This window comes from Nicotiana tabacum, chromosome 22 (genome assembly GCF_000715075.1).
Source record: "Nicotiana tabacum cultivar K326 chromosome 22, ASM71507v2, whole genome shotgun sequence".
NCBI lineage: Eukaryota > Viridiplantae > Streptophyta > Magnoliopsida > Solanales > Solanaceae > Nicotiana > Nicotiana tabacum.
Window position 1 is genome coordinate 180,804,535 of NC_134101.1, and position 21,993 is coordinate 180,826,527.

The 21,993-nt window shown below is 39.6% G+C and overlaps 1 protein-coding gene across 1 annotated transcript; it reads left to right on the forward strand.

Annotated features, from left to right (window-relative positions):
- The first annotated feature begins 4,045 nt into the window (after positions 1-4,045).
- LOC107799574 (xanthotoxin 5-hydroxylase CYP82C4-like) lies at positions 4,046-6,811 on the forward strand. The gene is made up of 2 exons (XM_016622703.2): positions 4,046-5,023; positions 6,088-6,811. The coding sequence occupies exons 1-2, from the start codon at positions 4,061-4,063 to the stop codon at positions 6,718-6,720; spliced, it is 1,596 nt and encodes a 531-aa protein (XP_016478189.2). The 5' UTR covers positions 4,046-4,060; the 3' UTR covers positions 6,721-6,811.
- The last annotated feature ends 15,182 nt before the right edge of the window (positions 6,812-21,993 follow it).

Consider the following 21,993-nt stretch of genomic DNA (forward strand, 5'->3'; position numbering starts at 1 on the left):
TTAATATAATTTGATATGTTTAAACCGGGTTACGAGCTGCAGTGGAAGTTATATAAGGACGAGATCCTTGTGATGAAAATTTTTGTATTTGAATTCTCCCTTGTGAAATTAAATTTGTACTACAGTACTAATAGGGAGTGATATTAGGCTTATTTAAAAATTCGTGTATGAAATTCTTTGTGCATAATTTGCCAAATTCGTGTTGTAATTATGAGTTTAAACCTACGAGGTGGGTGCCCTCCCAAGTGACGTTAAATGTGACTCGTTAATTCGGGTAAATAATTTTGAGGTCTTTATGCCACGCATCTCGTTATCTATGTTGTGAAGGTTTGAAACGAGATTTTTGTTAACATGAAGTTAATTGACGATTCTATAATTGATTATGAACAACTATTAAGACCAGATTAACCTAGAAGGGTAATCCATTCAGGTGGACCGAAGAGTGTGAGGAGAGCTTTCAAAAGCTCAAGACAGCTTGACTACAACCCCAGTATTGGTATTGCCTATAGGTTTGGGGTCTTACACAGTGTATTATGATGCATCTCGTATTGGATTTGGTGCAATATTAATACAAGATGGCAGAGTGGTTGCTTATGTGTCGTGGAAGTTGAAAGTCTATGAGAAGAATTATCATGTTCATGACTTAGAATTGACATCCATTGTTCAGGCGCTGAAGATTTGGAGACACTACCTTTATGGAGTGTCATGTGAAGTATTCACAAATCATTATAGTTTACAGTATCTATTCAAACAAAAAGATCTCAATTTGAGGTAGAGAAGGTGGTTGGAGCTATTGAAAGACTATGATATCACCATATTGTATCACCCCGGAAAGGCCAATATGGTGGCCGATGCTTTGACTAGAAAGTCAGTCAGTATGGGTAGCCTTGCATATATTCCAGTTGGTGAGAGGCCGCTAGCTGCAGATATTCAGACTTTGGCCAATCAATTCGTAATGTTAGATATTGCATAGCCTAGTTGGATTCTAGCTTGCACAATCGCTCGATCTTTTTTATATGAGCGCATCAGAGAGCGACAATATGATGATCCTTATTTGCTTGTCCTTAAGGACATAGTGAGCCACGGTGGTGCTAAGCAAGTTGTTGTGGGAGATGATGGAGTTCTGCGGATGCACGATCGTATTTGCGTTCCTAATGTGGATGGGCTTCGTGAATTAACTCTCGAAGAGGCCCACATCTCTTGTTATTCTATTCATCTGGGTACCACCAAAATGTATCAAGATTTGCGTCAACGTTATTGGCAGAGAAAGATGAAAAAGGATATAGTTGCATATGTATCTCGGTGTTTGAATTATCATCAGGTTAAGTACGAGCATCGGAGACCTGGTTGTTTGCTTCAAAAGTGAGAAATTCCTGAGTGAAAGTGGGAGCATATCACTATGGATTTTGTTGATAGACTCCCACGGACTCAGACGAAGTTTGACGCAATATGGGTCATTGTGGACAGGTTGACCAAGTCATCACATTTCATTCCAGTGGCAATTTTCTATTCTTCAGATCGATTAACTGAAATTTACATTCGTGAGATTGTTCGCCTTCATGGTGTGCCCGTGTCTATTATATCAGATCGAGGTACGTAGTTCACCTCGCACTTTTGGAGGGCTGTATAACGTGAGTTAGGCACGCGGGTTGAGTTGAGTACATCATTTCATCCACAGACAAATGAACAATCAGAGCGCACTATTCACATATTGGAAGATATACTTCGCACTTGTATTATAGATTTTGGAGGTTCTTGGGATCAATTCTTGCCACTTGCGGAGTTTGCCTATAATAACAACTACCAGTCGAACATCCAGATGGCCCCGTATGAAGCATTATATGGGAGACGGTATCGTTCGCCAGTTGGCTAGTTTGAACTGGGAGAAGCTCGATTATTAGGTACTGATTTGGTACAGGATGCCTTGGATAAGGTCAAGGTTATCCAAGATTGACTTCGCGCAACTCAGACTAGGCAAAAGAGATACGTCGACCGTAAGGTTCGTGATGTTGCATTCATGACTAGAGAAAGAGTATTGCTCTGGGTTTCACCTATGAAAGGTGTAATGAGATTCGGAAGGGCAAGTTAAGTCCTTGGTATATCGGACCCTTTGAAATTCTTGAACGGGTGGGTGAAGTAGCCTACAAGCTTGCACTACCACCTAGCTTATCATATCAAAAGAAATAACCATTAATAATAATTTTATTTAGGGTGGGGGGTTAGGGGCAGGGGTGGGGGTTGGGGCGAGGTTGGGGTAGGGGTTGGGGTAGGTGGGGTGGATGGGTGGTGGGGATGAGAAATAGGGTGGGGAAGCTTAAAAAAGGTTTTGAAAAATATTTTCCCTTCTCTTGATAGAGAAAACATTTTCCTTCAATTAAAGGAAAATTGGAGGAAAATGAGTTCATGAGGAAAATATTTTCCAAAACATTTAAGCCAATTAAACATGGAAAAATTGAAAAATATTTTCCTTCGTACCAAACACACTCTAATATATATCGCCTTTTGGTTAATATTCCTTAAGAAATGTTCCTATGTGCAGAGGCGGATCCAGGATTTGAAGGTTCCGGGTGCCATATTACTTTAGACTTTGACTTGATCTCTTTTAATAAAATTATTATTACCCTAAATAATAATTTTATTTAGGGTGGGGGGTTAGGGGAAGGGGTGGGGGTTGGGGCGAGGTTGGGGTAGGGGTTGGGGTAGGTGGGGTGGATGGGTGGTGGGGATGAGAAATAGGGTGGGGAAGCTTAAAAAAGGTTTTGAAAAATGTTTTCCCTTCTCTTGATAGAGAAAACATTTTCCTCCAATTAGAGGAAAATTGGAGGAAAATGAGTTCATGAGGAAAATATTTTCCAAAACATTTAAGTCAATCAAACATGGAAAAATTGAAAAATATTTTCCTTCGTACCAAACACACCCTAATATATATCGCCTTTTGGTTAATATTCCTTAAGAAATGTTCCTATGTGCAGCGGCAGATCCAGGATTTGAAGGTTCCGGGTGCCATATTACTTTAGACTTTGACTTGATCTCTTTTGAGTTTCGGTTTGAGTTATTGTGTTTTGGGTTTATATAGATAAAACGATCAAATATAACAATTTAATAATTATGCAAAGCATTAAACTTCACTAATATAACCAAAAAAATTAGTATTTTTCATTTACAATTGTCTTCGACGAATTTTCATATTCTGGAGTTATGATTTGACGAAAAGATGCGCAAATAGGACTAAAACTCTCTATAGATGCATATTTAGATACTACAAGCAAAAACTTACTTAATAAACACTAATTTTTTTTTTTTTTGGATAGAACACATAAACTTTGAAAATAGAAGCACGAATATATAAAATTAAGAAAGTCAATAGGAACTCATAAGGAAAAAAAGAGTCAACAACAATTGAAGAAAAGAAAAGAAGAAGCAAGGATAAGAAAGAAAATAAGCACACAAAAAAAAAGAAGAAGAACAAAGGAGAACGAATCTCCTGCAAGCAAATCAGAATTAGATATGAAAATTGCAACAGCCAAGGATGGATCCCACGCCCTAAGGGCGAAACTTTGAGCTTTGCGCCAGTGGCACCAAGCAGTTATTTATTATTCTGGGTGCCACTTTGTTTATTTATTCTATTTTCTATATATACATACATGCATATACATACAACGTTTCGACCGAGGTGTGCGGGTGGCATGCCACCCCTTCCTCCTTAGTAGATCCGCCCCTGCCTATGTGATTAAGTATAATACATAAGTTTGGAGTTCAAAAATTAAAGTCAATTTGAATTTAAAGAATGCAGCAACATTAAGTGGAATTGTTAGAAGAAACAAAAAGCCACATAGGTCCCAGTGACTATATTCAGTACTTCAGGTCTTAGGTATTCAGTTCAAAAGTAGATGTCAAACGTGTGGTCTCTCTTTTAATTTTAACCCACAAAAAAAATCTGAAATTTCCAACTCCTCGAACGCCTCAGTTCAATTATAAATAGACTCTGATCTCCTTTAGTAGTAACCATTGAGAGCTGCTACAATTAGAAGTTCCAAATATTCTACTACCTTTAATAAACATGCATTTTCTCTCTCTTTTCTTAGCACTATTGATTTCTTGGTTCTTAGCCCTTTTTGTTGCTCACACATACAAAAGTAGAAACAGAGCTAGTACTGCAAAGAATAGTAGTATTGGGGCTCCTAAAGCTCCAGGTGCATGGCCATTCATTGGTCACCTCCATCTTCTTAGTGACCCGGTCCCAGCTTGTCGAACCCTCGGACTCATGGCTGATAAATATGGACCAATTTTTCAACTTCAGCTAGGAACCCATCCGGCTCTTGTTGTAAGCAGTTGGGAAATGGTTAAAGATTGCTTCACTACAAATGACAAAATATTTGCAAGTCGACCAAAAATGACACTAAGCAAGTACTTTTACAATGATGCTGTTTTTGCTTTGGCCCCTTATGGACCATATTGGCGTGAAATTCGCAAAATGGTGACTCTTGAACTCTTCACCAATAGCCGTCTTGAGAAACTGAAGCATGTCCGTGCATCAGAAGTTGATTGTTGTATTAAAGAATTGTACTCGTTCTGTAATAATAATAATAATTTCCCAACACAAGTGAACTTAAGTAGCTGGTTTGAGCACATAACGTGCAACATAATTATTAGAATGCTTGCTGGGAAGCGATTTTCGAGCAGTGTTAATGAACAGAGTGGAACAAAGGAAATGCAATTCAAAGAATCAATAAAGAAAGCGTTGTTTCTTGGTGGAACTTTCGTTGTTTCGGATGTAATTCCATCGCTTGAATGGATGGATATTGGTGGCCATATTAAAGCCATGAAGCAGACCTTTAATGAAGTTGATAGTGTATTTGATATCTGGTTAAAAGAACACATCCAGAAAAGAAAAGATTGTGAGAATAGTAATACTGGAGATGATCACCAATCTGATTTTATTGATGTGATGCTTTCAACTCTTCCAGAGGAAACCATGGTGTCTGGATACGATCGTGATGCCATTATCAAGGCAACGACATTGGTAAGTTGTTATTAATCGCTTCATCTCAATCTGTGTTCCACAATTTTTTTTTTTTTATTCTTTGATTTGAAAAATACCCTACTTCACATGCAAAATATTCCCTCGCGTGTGTTGTGCTTATAGCTAAATAAATGCAGAAAATAAGGATCCGTTTGGCCGTAGATTTTGCCAAAATATATTTGAGTTTTTTTTGGGCAAATACATGTTTGTTCATAAAATTTATTCATGCAAATTCCCAAAACACAAAACCCAAATCCCAAAACCAGCTCAAGAGTTGGTTTTGGCCCAAAATATTACTATTACATTTTTTTAAATTGTCCCAAACTTTTGTATTTTATAAAAGAGTCCACCATTTATTATTTTGTAACAATGCTGCTTCGCCTTCTCAATCATGATAGTGTGTTATGTAGTTTATTATAAAAATGATAATTTTGTCCTAAATTTATTTATGTTTAGGACTATGGTTTGCGATAATATAATAAATGTTATTGATGAAGGTACTGTTGGGTATTTGTGATAGTTTTAAAATTTGTGGGTATAAGTCATGTTTCATGTTTTTTCAAAAAAAAAAAAAGTGAAATATGTTTGAAAACTCATGTCCAAACATATTTCTTCAAACCAAACTTTGACCAAATCAAATTTTTCAAAATAAATTTAGGAATCTATGCCAAACACTAGCTAAGAGTGATCAGACTTTTTAAATGGGAAAAATTATAACTTACGGTACTTTTCGAGTAATTTTTAAGAATATAATTTTGCCCTAGAAAGCAAATTAATCTATGTTAACATTATATTGAACACTGAGAAAACCGATTGTCAAAACCCTATGTACAACTAAATTATCAGAAAGAGGAAGTACTTTATATTCGTCACATATTTGATATTCAATGGGACACAACATCTAAATTAGATTTTGTTTTATATATTAAAACCACATTGAGTGCTTAATGTGGTATCATTTATAAGGCATATTATCTTTCAATTTATTAAGATAGTGGAGTATTTTTCATTTCAAATCTCCAATTGTTTGGCTTATCGTCTTATTTACTTGTGAATTTGCTCAGATACTTATCATGACTGCATCAGAGAGCACTGCGGAGACATTAATATGGACACTTTCTCTGCTAATGAATGACCGTCGCATACTGAAGATAGCCCAAGATGAGCTAGATGAGCACGTAGGAAGAAACAGATGGGTTGAAGAATCCGACATGAAAAACCTGAAATATCTACAAGCCATAGTAAAAGAAACATTACGTTTGTACCCACCTGGTCCTTTGGCAGGACCTCGAGAGGCTATAGAAGACTGTTATGTTGGCAAGTATCATATTCGAAAAGGCACTCGTTTGATTGTCAATTTATGGAAACTTCAGCGCGACTCGAGTATTTGGGAGAATCCTAATGAGTTTCAACCAGAGAGATGGTTCTTGAAGGAACATATGAACATTAATTTTAGAGGACAGAGTTTTGAGTATATTCCCTTTAGCTCTGGCAGAAGAATGTGCCCTGGTTTGACGTTTGGCACACAAGTAGTGCATTTGACACTAGCAAGATTGCTTCATGGATTCAATATATCAATGCCAAGAGAGGAACCAGTAGATTTAAGTGAGGGGTTGGGCATTGCCTTGCCCAAAATGAAACCTCTTCAACCTCTTCTTACTCCCAGGCTGCCTATGGAACTCTATCAAAGTCTTTGAGCAAGTAAAGAAAACAAAGGATATGCAGTTCGAGTGTGATAATTAGTCAAATGACTAATGTATGCTTAATTAGCACTATCAAATAACTATAACGTGTGTTTTAAAAGGTTTAAGGTTCAAATGTCAAGAACCAAAATATTAATTAATGCTGGGAGAAGTTATTGATTCCTTACACTTAATAAAAAAAATTATGTTTTAAATTTACAAATATTTTACTCATAGTCTCGGTTAAAAACTGAATATGGATATACTTCCATTATCTTAACCATAGTTAAAAACCTGTTTTAGTTCATTCAATTTAGACTATTAGTGTTACAATGGACATGTGTCACATGTTTAAACATTTGCGCAAAATGAAGACAATAGATAATGGGAAACAGCCAAAATCCTTCAAATTATGTGATGAAACCATCATGGTTAAATACGTGAAAATATACAAAAAGATATGTTGCTGTCAAAAGGCAATCCCGTCATTATTTACCCGTAAAACGGTACAGATTGAATTTATAGCATAATTTATAGACAAGCAAATTAATTTGATCCAAAACTAACAAAATAGGAACAGAAATAAAATTAACAACTGAAATTAAAGGAGATGATAAGCCTAACTCAAAATTCAGTCTTTCCGAGGGCAAAAGTAAAAGCAATTGTTAAACTGTTTAAATTGCCCGTAACAAGATACAGATTAAAGTTTTTTTGTGCATAATGTTTCATGTCCCTACAATGGTTGTTAAGTCTGCTATTTATAACTCTATTTAGAGGGACAAGATCCTAAAATCAAGCTCCTCTTGAATGAGAATAAAACCGCCATTGATGGGTGCATAACGATTTCTTTAAATGCATATATTCTCTGTAACAGCTACCAAATGAACGTTACCCGATGATAATGTGGCAAATCTTTGCTATCAGTTGTTCTATCTTATTCGGGACTTATTTGGCGCGGATCGCTAGCTGTTTGCAACCGGTTATAGATATTTGTTGACTCATATCCCATTTGTCTCCAATGCCACGTGTCACACCGTCATTCGCCCAATTGTTATGAATCAGTTTTACCCCATACAGATAGTCCCCCTACTTACCGGGAAGTAGATAAGAATTCCTTTCTTAGCGAGAAAGCTCTTGAGCGGTCTCTAACAATCGAAAGGATGCATGTCTTCCCACATTTAATAACCCGAACACGTGTTTCTCTGTGATCAGCAAGTATTTTCGCTGGTTTTTGAGGTAATCATGACCATGATTTTTGCCATCCATAACTTCTCAGCTGCTCATCATTTTTACTCTGTACCTTTACTATTTTCTCAACTCTTTCTCCTTCTCCGAATTTTCTTAGAACCTTTCTACAACACTCAACTTTCTCAGTAAGAACTTCTTCATTGATCTTTTACCACCATGTCTTCCTACACCCCTATCTCCAAAAACAGTAGCCTTCACTTCAGTGGAGGTCCAAAGAAAAACAAAACCAAAGAGGTCGATGTTGAGTCTGAACCTCCAACCGTAAATACCATCATTATACTTCACCTTAATACTGAGTCTGATCTCTAAGAGCAAAAAGCACTTGCAGATCCCACAAGTGGAGGTGTGGCATGTTCGTAGGTACCCCTCCTCCATTCGTCCTTCTAGCATCCATGTTGTGAGGAATGACTGTAACTACAACAATATTGAAATCTTCGCCCCAGATGGGGTAGAATGAGTTACTTACTCCAGAGCAAGGTTCATGTATATCTATACATATCCCTTCACTTTGGGTCCTTTTGGGATCGGATGAAGGACTTGACCCAATAATCTTGGAGTTCTGCCACCGGTATAGGTCTGTTTGGTATAGTAGGCCCATCTATGTGGTGAACAGTGGCTCGCCTTCGTCAGTTGTTCTCTAAGACTGAGGAAAGCCTGACTCTTGCATACATGATGAATATATTTACTCCCCCAAGATTTTTCGCGGGGGTGTGCTGAAACTTATGAAGCATTGTCACCACGCCCTTCTCACTGGTGTTGATGATGACAACAACCGTGGGTGGATGGAACGGTTTGTCGTCATTACTACTGGGGACATTATTCCATCCACAACGCTAGTTGTTCCCGAATCATGGAACCTTTTTTTCGTAAGTCTTCGTATATTTGTTTTCTTTTCTTCGTGTAAAAACTTTATCCTTAACTGACATTTTTTTTGTTCCAGCTACCCATTGGGAACCACTACGGGTTGAAGGAATGACCTAATAGGGCCAAAAAATATTGGATATCATTACTCCAAAAACTCGATGATGGAAAGAAATGGCTCCCAAATACGGGTGGAGAGCCAAGAACCATGCTAAGCAAAATTCTTCTTTCTTTCTTATATATGTAAACATCTTAAGAATAATTCACTTTGTTTTTTGCTTGCATAGGATTCCGAGGGGTTCTGTCGTGTGCCCCAATGTCGATGCTCTTGATGACCCTGAGGAAGCTGAGTAGGTATTGCAGAATGCCTTTAACCAGATCACGGCTCATGGATATGCTCGAGCCTCCGATAAGGATGCCTCATCTCAGAGTCCCCAGTCTAAAAGCAAGAAACCAAAGAGAAAGCAAACCTCCTCGATTGGGGCTCAGAAGAAGAGAGTTAGAAGCTCATCAACTGAACCGGTTCCAGTGGTTATTGATGATGAAGAAGGGGCTAATGATGAAAGGGCCCCTCTTCAAAGAAGAAAAAGGTCTTCATCATCTCAACCCGGTGCTCAACCGGTAGAGTTTCAAAATCCATCGTCAGAGGAAGTTCAGGCGCTCTAGGGGGAAATGGGTTTGGTTAAAAATGTTGATTCCTATTTTTCGATCCCTGCCGATGCTCCCAGTTTGAGGAGTTCGGCCCTTGACCTTTCTCTGTTACCGACTGCTGAGCCGACCACAACTTCCACCCCCTCCGTACCAACTGCCTCTTCGCCATCTATACCAATAACTTCCTATCCACCGACACTATTTGTCCCTTCTCCACTAGCACCGACTACTTTTTCTCCACTGGTATCGGCCGAACAAGCAGGGAATGCCATGTTCTCTCGACCACGGGAACTTGGGAAATAATTACTCAACACCTTCCCAAGATCCTCGTGGAAGGTGAAGCGCCACTCTTTTGGTTTCGGAAGAGTGCCATACTCTCTCCAAGCCGGTGGAGCTTGCCAATTACCTGAAGCTGCTGACTTCAGTAAAAGAGTGGAAGAAGATGGACTCCCGTTCGGGGGAGTGCCTCAAAAATAACATTATGCATTGCTCAGCGCAGGTAACAATCTCAATTTTTTCCACCTTCTTTCAATTTACATTTTGAAGTAATAACCTTGGTTTTATCCCTTCTTCAGGCCAACTTTCTTGCCTCCGAGGGCCTATAGAGGTTGATTCTGGACAAACAAGAGCTTGTTTCAGAACAAGACCAACTTTTGGCTGAGAGGAATCAGCTTGCTGAGTGCCTCCCGATGCTAGAGGCCAAAGTTGCTCAAATGGATGAGTTCGGGGCCCGACTGCAGTAGTCCGAGCAAGACATGATGGCTTATAGTCAAGAATCCACCTAGCTACACAAGAAGCTCAAGGAAGCGAAGGCTAAATGGGTCGAGCTTCACGAGTTATGACTGCTGCTATCGAGCATGAGTCTGCCTTCATGGAACAAGTTAACAACTTGGAGGCTGGCTTAAAAGTTATCGAGGCCAACCCTGCACTACTATTGAGTAGTGAGAGAGGTCGAATCAGCTTTTACTCGATTAAGGTCGGGATCGATTTCCACAGGGAGCTAGATATTGGAGTCAGGTGTTTATCTAAAGTGGAGTTGTATATTTGCTACAAATTGCACTTCTACACATTTTTGGTTTTGATTATGATTCTAGTTTTATCAAATTACAATGCTCAATTAAACTAAAATAAGCTAAGGTTAAACTATTGCGAGTTGTTCAAATGATTAAAAGGCACTAGGGTAGTGACTTTCGCCTAGGTGGTCAATTGGCGGATACTTGAGTTTAAGGCATGATTGTCACATTTGGGGAGTATAATATAACCATTGCACGATTCTACTCACTCTATACCTCTCGGTAGTTCGAGTGATTTTCCCCGAATTGACTTTCTCAAGACCAATTGGGTATACAAATTTGCACAAGCAATCAAGGTTCAAGTCGGATATTACTATCTCTAGGTTTAACTCTTTAATTGGGGCTATCAATCTCTTGAGTACGCCCCAATTCCTTGTTGGAAAAATTCAGAGACTTAGGCTCTCTTTCTCAAGAAGAGCCAAAGTCAACTAAATATAAACTAGTGTTTGCAACCACTAATTCAGCAATTAAACATGAAATTAGTCCAAATATCAAACACACATAGACAATCAAGCATCAAAACACAAGACCCATCAATTACCCACACTAGGGTTGAGACACAACCCTAGCTTATAAGTCTAGCTACTCATAATTATAGAAGAAAACAAAGAAATAGATGAAGAAAAACTCATATTAATTAATTGCTAAATTAAACTTGAAGATTCAACGTTGAAATGAAGCTAAAATTACTAAAAATAGGCAAAATAAACGAAGTCACGAGCACATCTCTGAGTGCAAACTATCTGATGACCTAAAAATGGGAAAAGAAGTTATTTATACTAAGCTGATAATTCTGGACAAAAATACCCCTACGGGGCTAATGCGGACCGCACAAAATCAAGTGCGGCCGCGGTGGCTTCTAGTGCGGTCCGCATGAAATGGAGCGGGGACCGCATTGGGCTTCAATCTTCAAACTGGCAACTCTAGGAACATTGGCTCTGCGGACTGCACTAAATCGAGTGCGGCCGCAGTGAATCCAATGCGGACCGCAGAAAATCCTTTGCGGCCGCATTGCCTTTTGTCCTGAGATGCACACACTCTGAACTTCACTTGTGCGGACAACATAGAATGGTGTGCGGCCGCACTTGCCCTGTTTGACTAAGCTTTGCCTTGTTTTGGTACTTGTGCATGTTTTACTCCCTTTTGAGCTGGTTTTTGACACCTTGTCACCTTGTTGATCAAACCTGCAATCAAGCACAACTTGTGAGCCTTTGGGACTATTTTGTACAGATTTCTAATCAAAACTTGAGCATGAATGAGTGTAAAATGCATTATAATTCCTAGTTATCAACTCCCCCAAACTTAAGCTTTTGCTTGTCCTCAAGCAAACAAAATAAGACCCACCACTTAAGAGAAAATCTAAGAAAATTCAACTGTCCTAAAGTGACCTCGTCTAGCATCAATTAGGACTAACAATTTCCCTCAATACAAATGAATCATTAACAACATTTAATCTTTTAAACACCATGGATTAAGTGAAACACAAGAGAATCAAGAGTTGACTCTACACATCAAAGAACTCTTTCTATTACTTTGGTCATTGTGGAACCCAAACTCACATATCCTTAACTTTCCCTAAGCAAACCTCACCTTTAGGATAGTGACACTCAGAACGAGGTTAATGGAAACACACTCATCTCTCTCAAGGAAAAGTCACAAGTCTGGCTCTAAGTACCATATGCTTGCCCCTTATGTGAGTCACCACTAGTGTAAGCTTCATTCAACTCAAGATCATATAGGGCTTTTGTGGAGACATAGTGAAGGCTTTTGGTTTAGGGTAGGAAATGTTTGGTCTAAGTAGGTTTCATCTTCCCTTAAGCGCTTCTTTTTGGCACACATTCACTTGACTATTTAAGTCATTTCACTTCTTTCTAAGTGGTTAGAGAGACACACTGTCACTCTTTCTTGTTCATTTCAAATCTTTTCTCCTTTCTCAATTTTCCACACCTTTCATTCTTTGCTTTTTTTGAATCATTTTTATTCATTTCTACATTGAACATTCTTTTTGTCTTTTTGCTTTTCTTTCTTTTTCATTGCCTTTCCTTTTTTTCATTTTGTACCTTTTTACCACTTTGTTGCCATCCTCGTCTCTCCCCCCAAACTTATACTTTTGCCATGGGCTAAGGAAAGATCAGGTGCCAAGAGAGGGTATCTTTTAGAATGGGTAAAGGCTTGTATTATGGTTCTTGAAGGAAAAAGGTCTAAGGCTCAAAAGGGTTGACTAGGGATTTTTATCATTGGTGGGCTAATGAAGTGTTCAATCTATCATTTGGATCAAGGAGAGCCTATAATCATGTCTCAAGTCAAAATTCACTTATGATTTCGCCTCAACAAACATTCAGGGAAAGTTCTAGACCAATGGCTCGGGACTTGGACTTGCAATGCAAATTTCTCACCACACAAGCTATGGGATCGCTAAAGACACAGAGTTAGGGGCCCACAACAACCTTAGATAAGATTTGAGCATACAATGGTCCCGAAAAACTACTTGATGATTATCGGTCAACACAAGAGTCTCAAGGTCATGACTTTCACCATCCTAAACACAACATTTATTTTTTGACCATGAGATCAAAGGCAAATGTGCTAGGCCCAAGTGAAGCTTTGCTTGAGGCACCCTTAACCACTAACTACTAAAAAGCAAAGAGAAAAGAAAAACATACTCAAACCCTTAAGAAGGTAGTCATGCCATCCATCATCGGGAAGAGCCACCCAGTTTACACAAATTCCACCTTTGGAAAGAACCGTGGCATTAAGAAAACCAAAGGCTTATTGCAAAAATCCAAAACAAGAAGCTACGAACACAAATAAGAAGCTAAGAAAGAAAAAATTGGTGAAAGTAAAATGAATATTTACAAGAGGGGGGTTTAATCGAATATACAATAAGGTAGATGAATATATACAATGGAACATACTTTTATATACAGACCCAAGATAAGAAGTGAGAAAAATGTAATGAAGTGCTAAAATTATATAAATACCAAAGATGAAAAATAAAGAAAACATAAAATCTGTCAAATATATACATTCATCCAATCAAATCAAAGTAGGGCCTACCCCTCAAATGAAAGCTGGCATTGTCTTCAATGCCAACTAAGCAAAATAAGCACCAAAAATAAAAGGGAAGAGGATACAGAAACTCCTTATGGCCCGTCTATCTGTATGGGATCCTGACCGGTCCTTGGGTCCTCTGTAAGCTCGGGAACCTGAGACTGGCTCCCTATGACCTGCTGCTTTGTTGTTGGGACATGGACCTGGACCGAGTCCTGGGCTAACTCCTAGGGCTGGCTGGAGGACTCTCCTTGCGGGTCCTCCAACTGTATGACTACATCATCTGCATGGAGAATCACCCTCTTCTTCTTGGGAGGCCTCTCCGACTGCACTGGCTGGGGATGGCTGCTGGAACCGGGTCATCTAACAATAAATCTATGGGTGTTTAACGGGCTAACCGGGTTACGGACCCGTACGGGTTACGGTCCGGGCCAGTTCCGGGTTGGTTTTTAACGGTTTTAACGGGTTCGGGTTCAACCGGGTAAAAACTAAACCGTACAGGTTACGGGTTGAGAGGGCCGGGCCGGGTTTAGTGTAATTTTTTTTTTTTTGGAATTTTGTATAAATATTGTAATAAGTGCAATAAGTGCATTATAAAGTACTAACATAAAGAATACAAGGAAGATGTGTTTCCATGTGTTAATATATCTCCAAGTTCCTCGTCTTCTGGGCTATCAACATCTTCACGTCCTTGATTTCTTCGTTCCGATCTAATCCAATCTATGAAACATACTAAAACTTCCAAAGCATTGCTTCCCAATGAGTGGCGGGTGTCTCCAAGTTGTTGTCTTGCTTGGCTAAATACGCTCTCCGATGCAACAGTAGAAATTGGTACATTCAGCACGTCCCGAGCCATAGCGAAAAGAACAGGAAATTGCTTTCCATTCTCATGCCACCATCCCAACGGTGAAAATTCCTTTGTGCGAGGCTCTTTTTGCTTCTGCAAGTAGAATTGAAGTTCATCAATGTTCCTGCTACTGGTTTGAGTGTTAGAAAATGTAGAAAAAATATTAAAACTATCAAGGCCTTCTTCATCATCCACAGTAGCAGAAGTGGTACAATGCATAGTTGGATTAACATTGCCTACATTAAGAGTAGCATCATCAATTACATTTGCATAATAATTATATAATTGTTGTAAATATTGATTTAGCTTGTTCATACAAGTATATAAATCTGGGGTTTCAGTTGGTCCAATCTCCATATAAGTATATAAAGCATTCATTAATTGGTGACAATCAGACATCTTAATAGAAAGATTTAAAACATCACCAATTAAGTAAATCGGAGGAATTGGAAAGAAATATTTTTTGAATTTTGCTTGCATTTTTTCAACAACATCCCTATATTTTTCTTTCTTCTTAAATTCAAAGAGTAGAAAAGAAATTTCAGCTATATGTACTAAAGCCATAGTAACAGTAGGGTAATATGCTCCAGAAAACTCAACAGTAGCTGTATAAAATTTATGTAAAAATTTAACAACATCATTAATGACCTCCCAAGTACCACTTGTTAGCATACGGGTTGAATCAGTACAATGCGCATTAGCAACTTCAGTTATTGGAAATCTATATTTGTAGCAACATTTTAAAAATATATATGTATAATTCCATCTAGTAACAATTTTGTCTGGCATGAATCTGGGTTTAAGGTTATACTGGATATACTTATTCTTAAATTCCTTTATTCTAGATTGTCTATTATTTCCTTGAATAACACCAATTGCTCTTCTAACATGAGTAATCTCAGTCGAAAATAAATCAAGGCCACTTTTAACAATTAAATTATAAACATGACATGCACACCTAACATGAAAAATTTCCTCAAGAGGCGGTTGCAAATGCAGTTTTAATATTGAAATTGCGGCATTATTGTTAGAAGCATTATCAAAAGACATACACAATACTTTTTGCTTGAGATTATAAAATTCAACAACTTCACAAATAGTACTACTTATAAGCGTAGCAGTATGACTCTGATCTTCATCATATCTAAAAGCGATAATACGTTTTTGCATACAAGTAGTATCATCTATCCAATGACATGTAATTATCAAATAATCATTTCCATTAACAGCATGGCCAATATCAGAAGTTAGAGAAACTCTACAAGGAAGGTGACTAAACAAATAACGTATGTATGTTTGATATTGTCCATGAAGTCTAAATATATCAGCTCTACAAGTACTTCTAGGGATACCTTTAAATAAAGGATTGTAAATCCTTTGAATATACATAATAAGATATGATGAAGAAGCAAAAGAAAAAGGTAGACAACCCAAAGCAATCATTTTTGCTAACTCCTCACGATCCTTTATTTTATCATATTTCACTAGACCTCCAGTAGTAGGATTAAGAGTTGTTTGATTTCCATCACCATCAGCGCCCCATTCTATGGGATGCTCAGTTCTCATATATCTACTAAGCGTCCCAGTCCCCCCTAAATTTCCTCCAGTCAAATGTTTAAAATCACCTCTACAAAGTTTGCATTTAACTCTATTAGTACCTTCTATTATTTCAAAAAAATTCAAAACCTTACTTCTTTTTCTACGATTAGTAGTCGGAGCCACAGGTGGTCTACTTCTAGTGCCACTACCAACACCCTTTGTAGCAACCCCAATACTACCAACTCCAACACTAGTAGGTGTAGCTGATATCTCATCTTCCATTCCTATTTCATTATCTTCTATTCCAAAATGTTCTTGTAATTGTTCATAATCTATATCTAAATTATCATTAGGCGATGATTCGGAAACATGTGTAAATGATAATGGGTTATTACTATTCCTACCAGATGCTGAAGGACTATCTCTTTTTTTATTTCCCCTACTAGTAACTATTTTACACGCTCTTTTAGCAGCATTAAACATATTGTAAAAATTAAAGTATAAACTAAAATTAAATATGCAATTAAAATAGTAAATAAGATAAAGAGTTGGAGGGAGTGCACCGAATTCGCCAATAAATTGAGCACTTGATTAGGCAATCTCGAGGTTACCATGAACAAATGTCAAGCAAGTATTTCAATTTTGAACTTCAATTGTTCAAAGTTCAAACTTCAAATTTCGAATGACAAAAACGATAAATTAAATTCAAGAAAAGAGAGCCAAATAAAATTAGATTGAAGACTTGAATTCTTGCAAATTGGAGAATGAGAGAATGAGAAAAATTGAGATTGAGAAATGAGTAATGAGTGAAGAAATAAAGAGGGGGGTATTTATAGTTTTAGAGAAGGTTAGTTTTGTAAATTAAAAAAGGGTTAAAAATTAAAAAAAAAGGCTATTTGTGCAATTTTTCCATTGGCCAACGGACCAAAACATGGTCTGACCGTTGCCAACGGTCTGTGGGGCCCACATGTCAGAAAAATAAAAAAAACAAAAAAAACTAGCCGTTTGAACTGGGCCGGTCCGGGCCGGTTAACCTGGTAAGAGTTACTGTTCACTCTACCGGGTTCAACCGGTTCCGATTACCCATTTGGGCCAGATGAACCGCGCAAACTCCCCTACCCAGCCCAACCCAGCCCCCTATTACCGGTCCGGGCTGGTTCTGGGTTATACCGGTCTGGGCCGGTCCGGAACCGGTCCAACCCAGCCCGTTTAACACCCTTAAATAAATCCAAAGGCAGGTGATCTACCTTCAACCTGTCAACCGCAACTCCTTCACGGACTCCTTGGAAGCCCGCATCTTCCTCATCTTCTTGGCCTCCCTAGCAAGCTCCTTGAAAGCTTTCCCATGAGAATCCACAGCATCCGTAAGAACTTTTTGAGTGTCAAAGATTTTCTTCTGGTTGTCCAGAATATCCTTGAGGGCGTCCTCAATAGACTGTGGGATCTGTGGAGGCGGAGGAGCCGACTGAGCTGCCACTATAGAAGTAAGGACAGACAACTTAGAGGAAGTTGTCTACATCTAGCTGTTGATGCTGAGAAAGGCCTTGCTCAGACGGTGGGCCGTCACTGGGTAGGCCAGGGTGGAGGGTATGTCTGGAACTGCTGAAGTGGATGGACCAGGGGGCATGTACACTGGGGTGAACGAAGGCTGAGTAGGAGCCACTACCACTACTGTCTCTTCAGACTGGCCAGTTGCAGCAGTGGTTGTTCCCTTGTAGTTCTTACTTTTAGGGTTGTCATCACCCTACATGTTGTACCATGAGAACGGGGACTTTGCTTTCACTTTGATATCAAATGGCAGTTTTTCTACCTTTAGGTCCTTGAAGTACATGGTTAAGAAGCTTGGGAAAGGGTAGTTTCTGTCACATTCACTGACTACCTGCGTAATCACCCGAGACATCACATTTTCAACGTTAATCGGGTACCCCGCCATAATTGATGCTACCAGTACTGTCTGGTGAAGAGGGAGTGAGTTGTCATGGGTAGTGGGGTCTAGTCTGATGCACACAAATGTTTCCCACTCCTTAGCCTCGAAATTCAAAATCCTCCTTAAGATCTTCACTCCCGTATTCAACCAATCGGGGGTGGTACCTGGGATTGCCAGATATTGTGCCAACCAAGGACGGACCTCCTCACCTAATTCCATCTTTTCCAGATATGGTGTTTCATCCTCTTCATCGAAACCCAAGTAGTCATTTATTTCTTTCCCATCAAATAGTACTTTAAAATTCCGCACCTTGGTCACTTTGGTGCCCTTTTTGATGTGGGCAACATTGGTGTAGAATTCCTTGACCATGTGCTCATTCGCATCCTCACAGGTGTTTAAGAATTACTCCCAGCCCACTCTCTCTCTAAACTGCCTTCTCACATTGGGGTTTTGAGGCAAGAGGTCTCTATCCACAAAACTCCGCTACGAAATCAATTTCCTCACAGGCCACCGTTCTCTGAACTTATGATAGGCCACCTCACCTACAAAACAATTTTGCCACACCTCCGGGTTTCTAGTTCGTTCTACCACGCCAACCTGGGGCTCACCACCTTTTCCTATTGCCTATTTTTCTCCTTCTGCACCTTCTCCGGATAATAAAGCTGTGGGAGAGGTGGAGTATTCCTTTCCACTACCGACAGCTGAGCCCTCAGACGACTCAGAAGATACACGTACTGAAGCTTGGGTAGTGGGGGAAGGTGGAGGAGTGTCTCTCAGTCTGTTTCTTTTTGGCCAGTCAGCAATGTACTCTGGCACTGAATCTGATGAAGCCTCCCAAGAGGGCTCGTACTCACTCCCCAACTGATCAATAACCCTATCAGCAGCTCTAATGAGTTTCCTTGTGTTTTTTATGTTTTGTTGGGCTTGGGGTGTCAACTTTAGCATCTTTTGTTTCCCACCCCCGGAGGACTCTCCTCTACCTGCTTGTTTAGCACTCTTACCTCTTTGTTTCACCATTGTCTGCAAACAACATTCATTAGACTTGTTAGTATCCAGGAAAAACATTGCAATTACAGTTGCAGAAAAATGATGTAGACATTGTCACTTGCTGCAGAGTGCGGACCACACAAAATGTAGTGCGGCCGCACAGAGGCCAATGCAGACTGTACAAAATGGCACCGCGGTGTGCACAGAGGTGGGGTTTAGACTACCCACTCTCTGAATAAATGCATCGTGGACCGCATAGAATGGCAATGCGGTCCGCATTGAGGCATCGCAGACCGCACAAAATGCAATGCGGTCGCGGTCCATAAGGATCAAGTTTCAGAACATTCTTCAATGTGGTACGCACAAAATGCCATTGTGGACCGCACAGGAGCACCGCGGTCCGCACAATTGCCACTACGGTCCGCACTGAGTATCCATTAGTAGCACTAACTTAGGGTTCATGATTTAATTGCTTTTAGTCCAGATTTTCACTAATTAAAGAGTCCCTAAGTGTTTGCAGAATTTTTTAACTACTTAATCCTAATTTAAACAACAAATGAACTAACCTAAGCTACCAATCCAAAAGAAATACGGGAAAAATTAGAAAAAAAGCTACAAAAACAAAAATTTAATGAAAATAATAAAATTAAACAACTGAAAAGAAGTAAAAGTTACCAGTTGTGAGAAGTATTGATGATTAATCGAGACTGTGCAGATGAATTCGTGCAATTTTGGTGATGAACAATGATTTTTAGGGCTTTTAGAGCAAAAATGATCGAAAAGTTCAAATAGTGGGCCTCAGGTACTATTTATAGAAAATGTCCTGGGGCCCAGCTTACCTACCCACCGCGGACCGTACAAAATGCAGTGCGGTCCGCACCACACAGCATTGTACAAGTTTGTGAAAGGCAACCATTGCGGTCCGTACAAAATACCACTGCGGTCGCAATGGTCCACCGCTGACCGCATAAAATGTAATGCGGCCGCGGTGGCAAACTTCAGAGAGTCGGTTATTTCGTCCATCATCAATGCGGTCCACACTGATTTGTGTAAGTTCTTTGCAGCCGCACAAAATGTATTGCGGTCCGCATTGCAAACTTTAGAGACTTGAACAATTTTTTCCACTTTGTCCTGCACTGCATCAACACAATCCTATAGCATCTCACAACCAGTTAGTCCAAAAATAAATCCTATATTACAATGAAAATTACAGAAAAATAAGAAGAACACATGGGTTGCCTCCCAAGAAGCGCCTGATTTAACATCGGGGCACGATGCAGGTTACCATCAAATCATTGGAGATGAAGAAGTGCCACCATATGGCTGTCATCAATTTTTCCCAAGTAGTGCTTGACCCTATGCCCATTTACTTTGAAAACTTTCCCATTTTTGTTCTTTTAATCAAGTGCACCAAACGGGGTCACACACACCACTTCAAAAGGTCCACTCCATTTTGACTTAAGCTTTCCTGGAAATAGACGTAACCGAGAGTTGAACAAGAGAACTAAATCACCCACTTTGAACTCCTTGTTACGAGCATATTTATCATGAGGGTACTTCATCTTGTCCTTATACAAGGACGAACTGGAGTAGGCATGGAATCGGAATTTATCTAGTTCATTAAGCTGCTCCACACGAAGATTGGCTGCATTATCTTATTCAAGATTTAGCTTCCTCAAAGCCCATATGGCCTTGTGCTCTAACTCAATCGGTAGATGGGAAGCTTTCCCAAACACCAACCGATAAGGTGACATACCAATCGGAGTCTTGTAAGCACTTCTATAAGCCCATAGAGCACCATCCAACTTCTTTGACCAATCGGTCCTATTTGCATTGACCGTCTTTGACAATATACTCTTGATTTCCCTGTTTGAGACTTCCACTTGACCACTTGCTTGAGGATGATAGGGACTAAAAACTTTGTGATTGACACCATACTTTGCAAGCAAAATGTCAAAAACTCTATTGCAAAAATGAGACCCCCATCACTTATGATTGCACGAAGAGTACCAAACCTTGTAAAAATGTTTTTCTTGAGAAATGCAACAACACTCCGGGCCTCAGTGTTGGGCAAAGCCACGGCTTCAACGCACTTTGAAACATAGTTCACCGCCACAAGAATGTATGTGTTCCCACACGAGCTAACAAACGGGCCCATAAAATCAATGCCCCATACATCAAAATTATCAACCGCAAGAATGGTATTGAGAGGCATCTCATCTTTCTTCGAAATTCCACCCGCTCTTTGACATTCGTCACACCTCTTCACAAGTTCACTTGCATCTTTGTACAAAGCTCGACAATAAAACCCACAACTAAGAACTTTGGAAGTCGTCCTCGCCCCGCCATGATGGCCACTATAGGGAGAGGAATGACAAGCCTCCAAGATACTGAATTGCTCTTCCTCCGGGACACACCTTCGGATCACACCATCCGTGCAAATCTTGAACAAGTACAGTTCTTCCTAGTAGAAATCCAAACTATCCCGCTTGAGCTTCTTCCTTTGGTTAGAAGAGAGCTCACACGGGATTATACCAGTCACAAGGAAATTAGCAACATCCGAAAACCATGGCATACCATTCATCGACACCGAAAGGAGTTGTTCGTCGGGAAATGAATCATTGATCTCTAGGCCATCACGAGGCCTCCCCTCCTCCTCCAAGCGGGACAGGTGGTCCGTACTTGGTTCTCACTACCCTTTTGGTCCACAATCTCCAAATCAAACTCTTGAAGTAATAAGACCCATTGCATCAGTCTAGATTTGGAATCCTTCTTCATCATCAAGTATCTGAGTGCAACATGGTCGGTATGGATTATGACATTGGCACCCATGAGATACGGCCGAAATTTTTCCATTGCGAACACAATAGCCAAAAGTTCTTTCTCGGTCACCGTGTAGTTCACTTGAGCAACATTCAGTGTCTTGCTCGCATAGTACCTCGGATGAAACATTTTGTTCACTCTTTGACCCAAAACAGCTCCAACCGCAACATCGCTCGCATCACACATGAGCTCAAAGGGCAATCTCCAATTAGGTGTGGTAATGATAGGAGTGGTGATCAACTTATGCTTGAGAAGTTCAAAGGCTTGCATACATTTGTCAT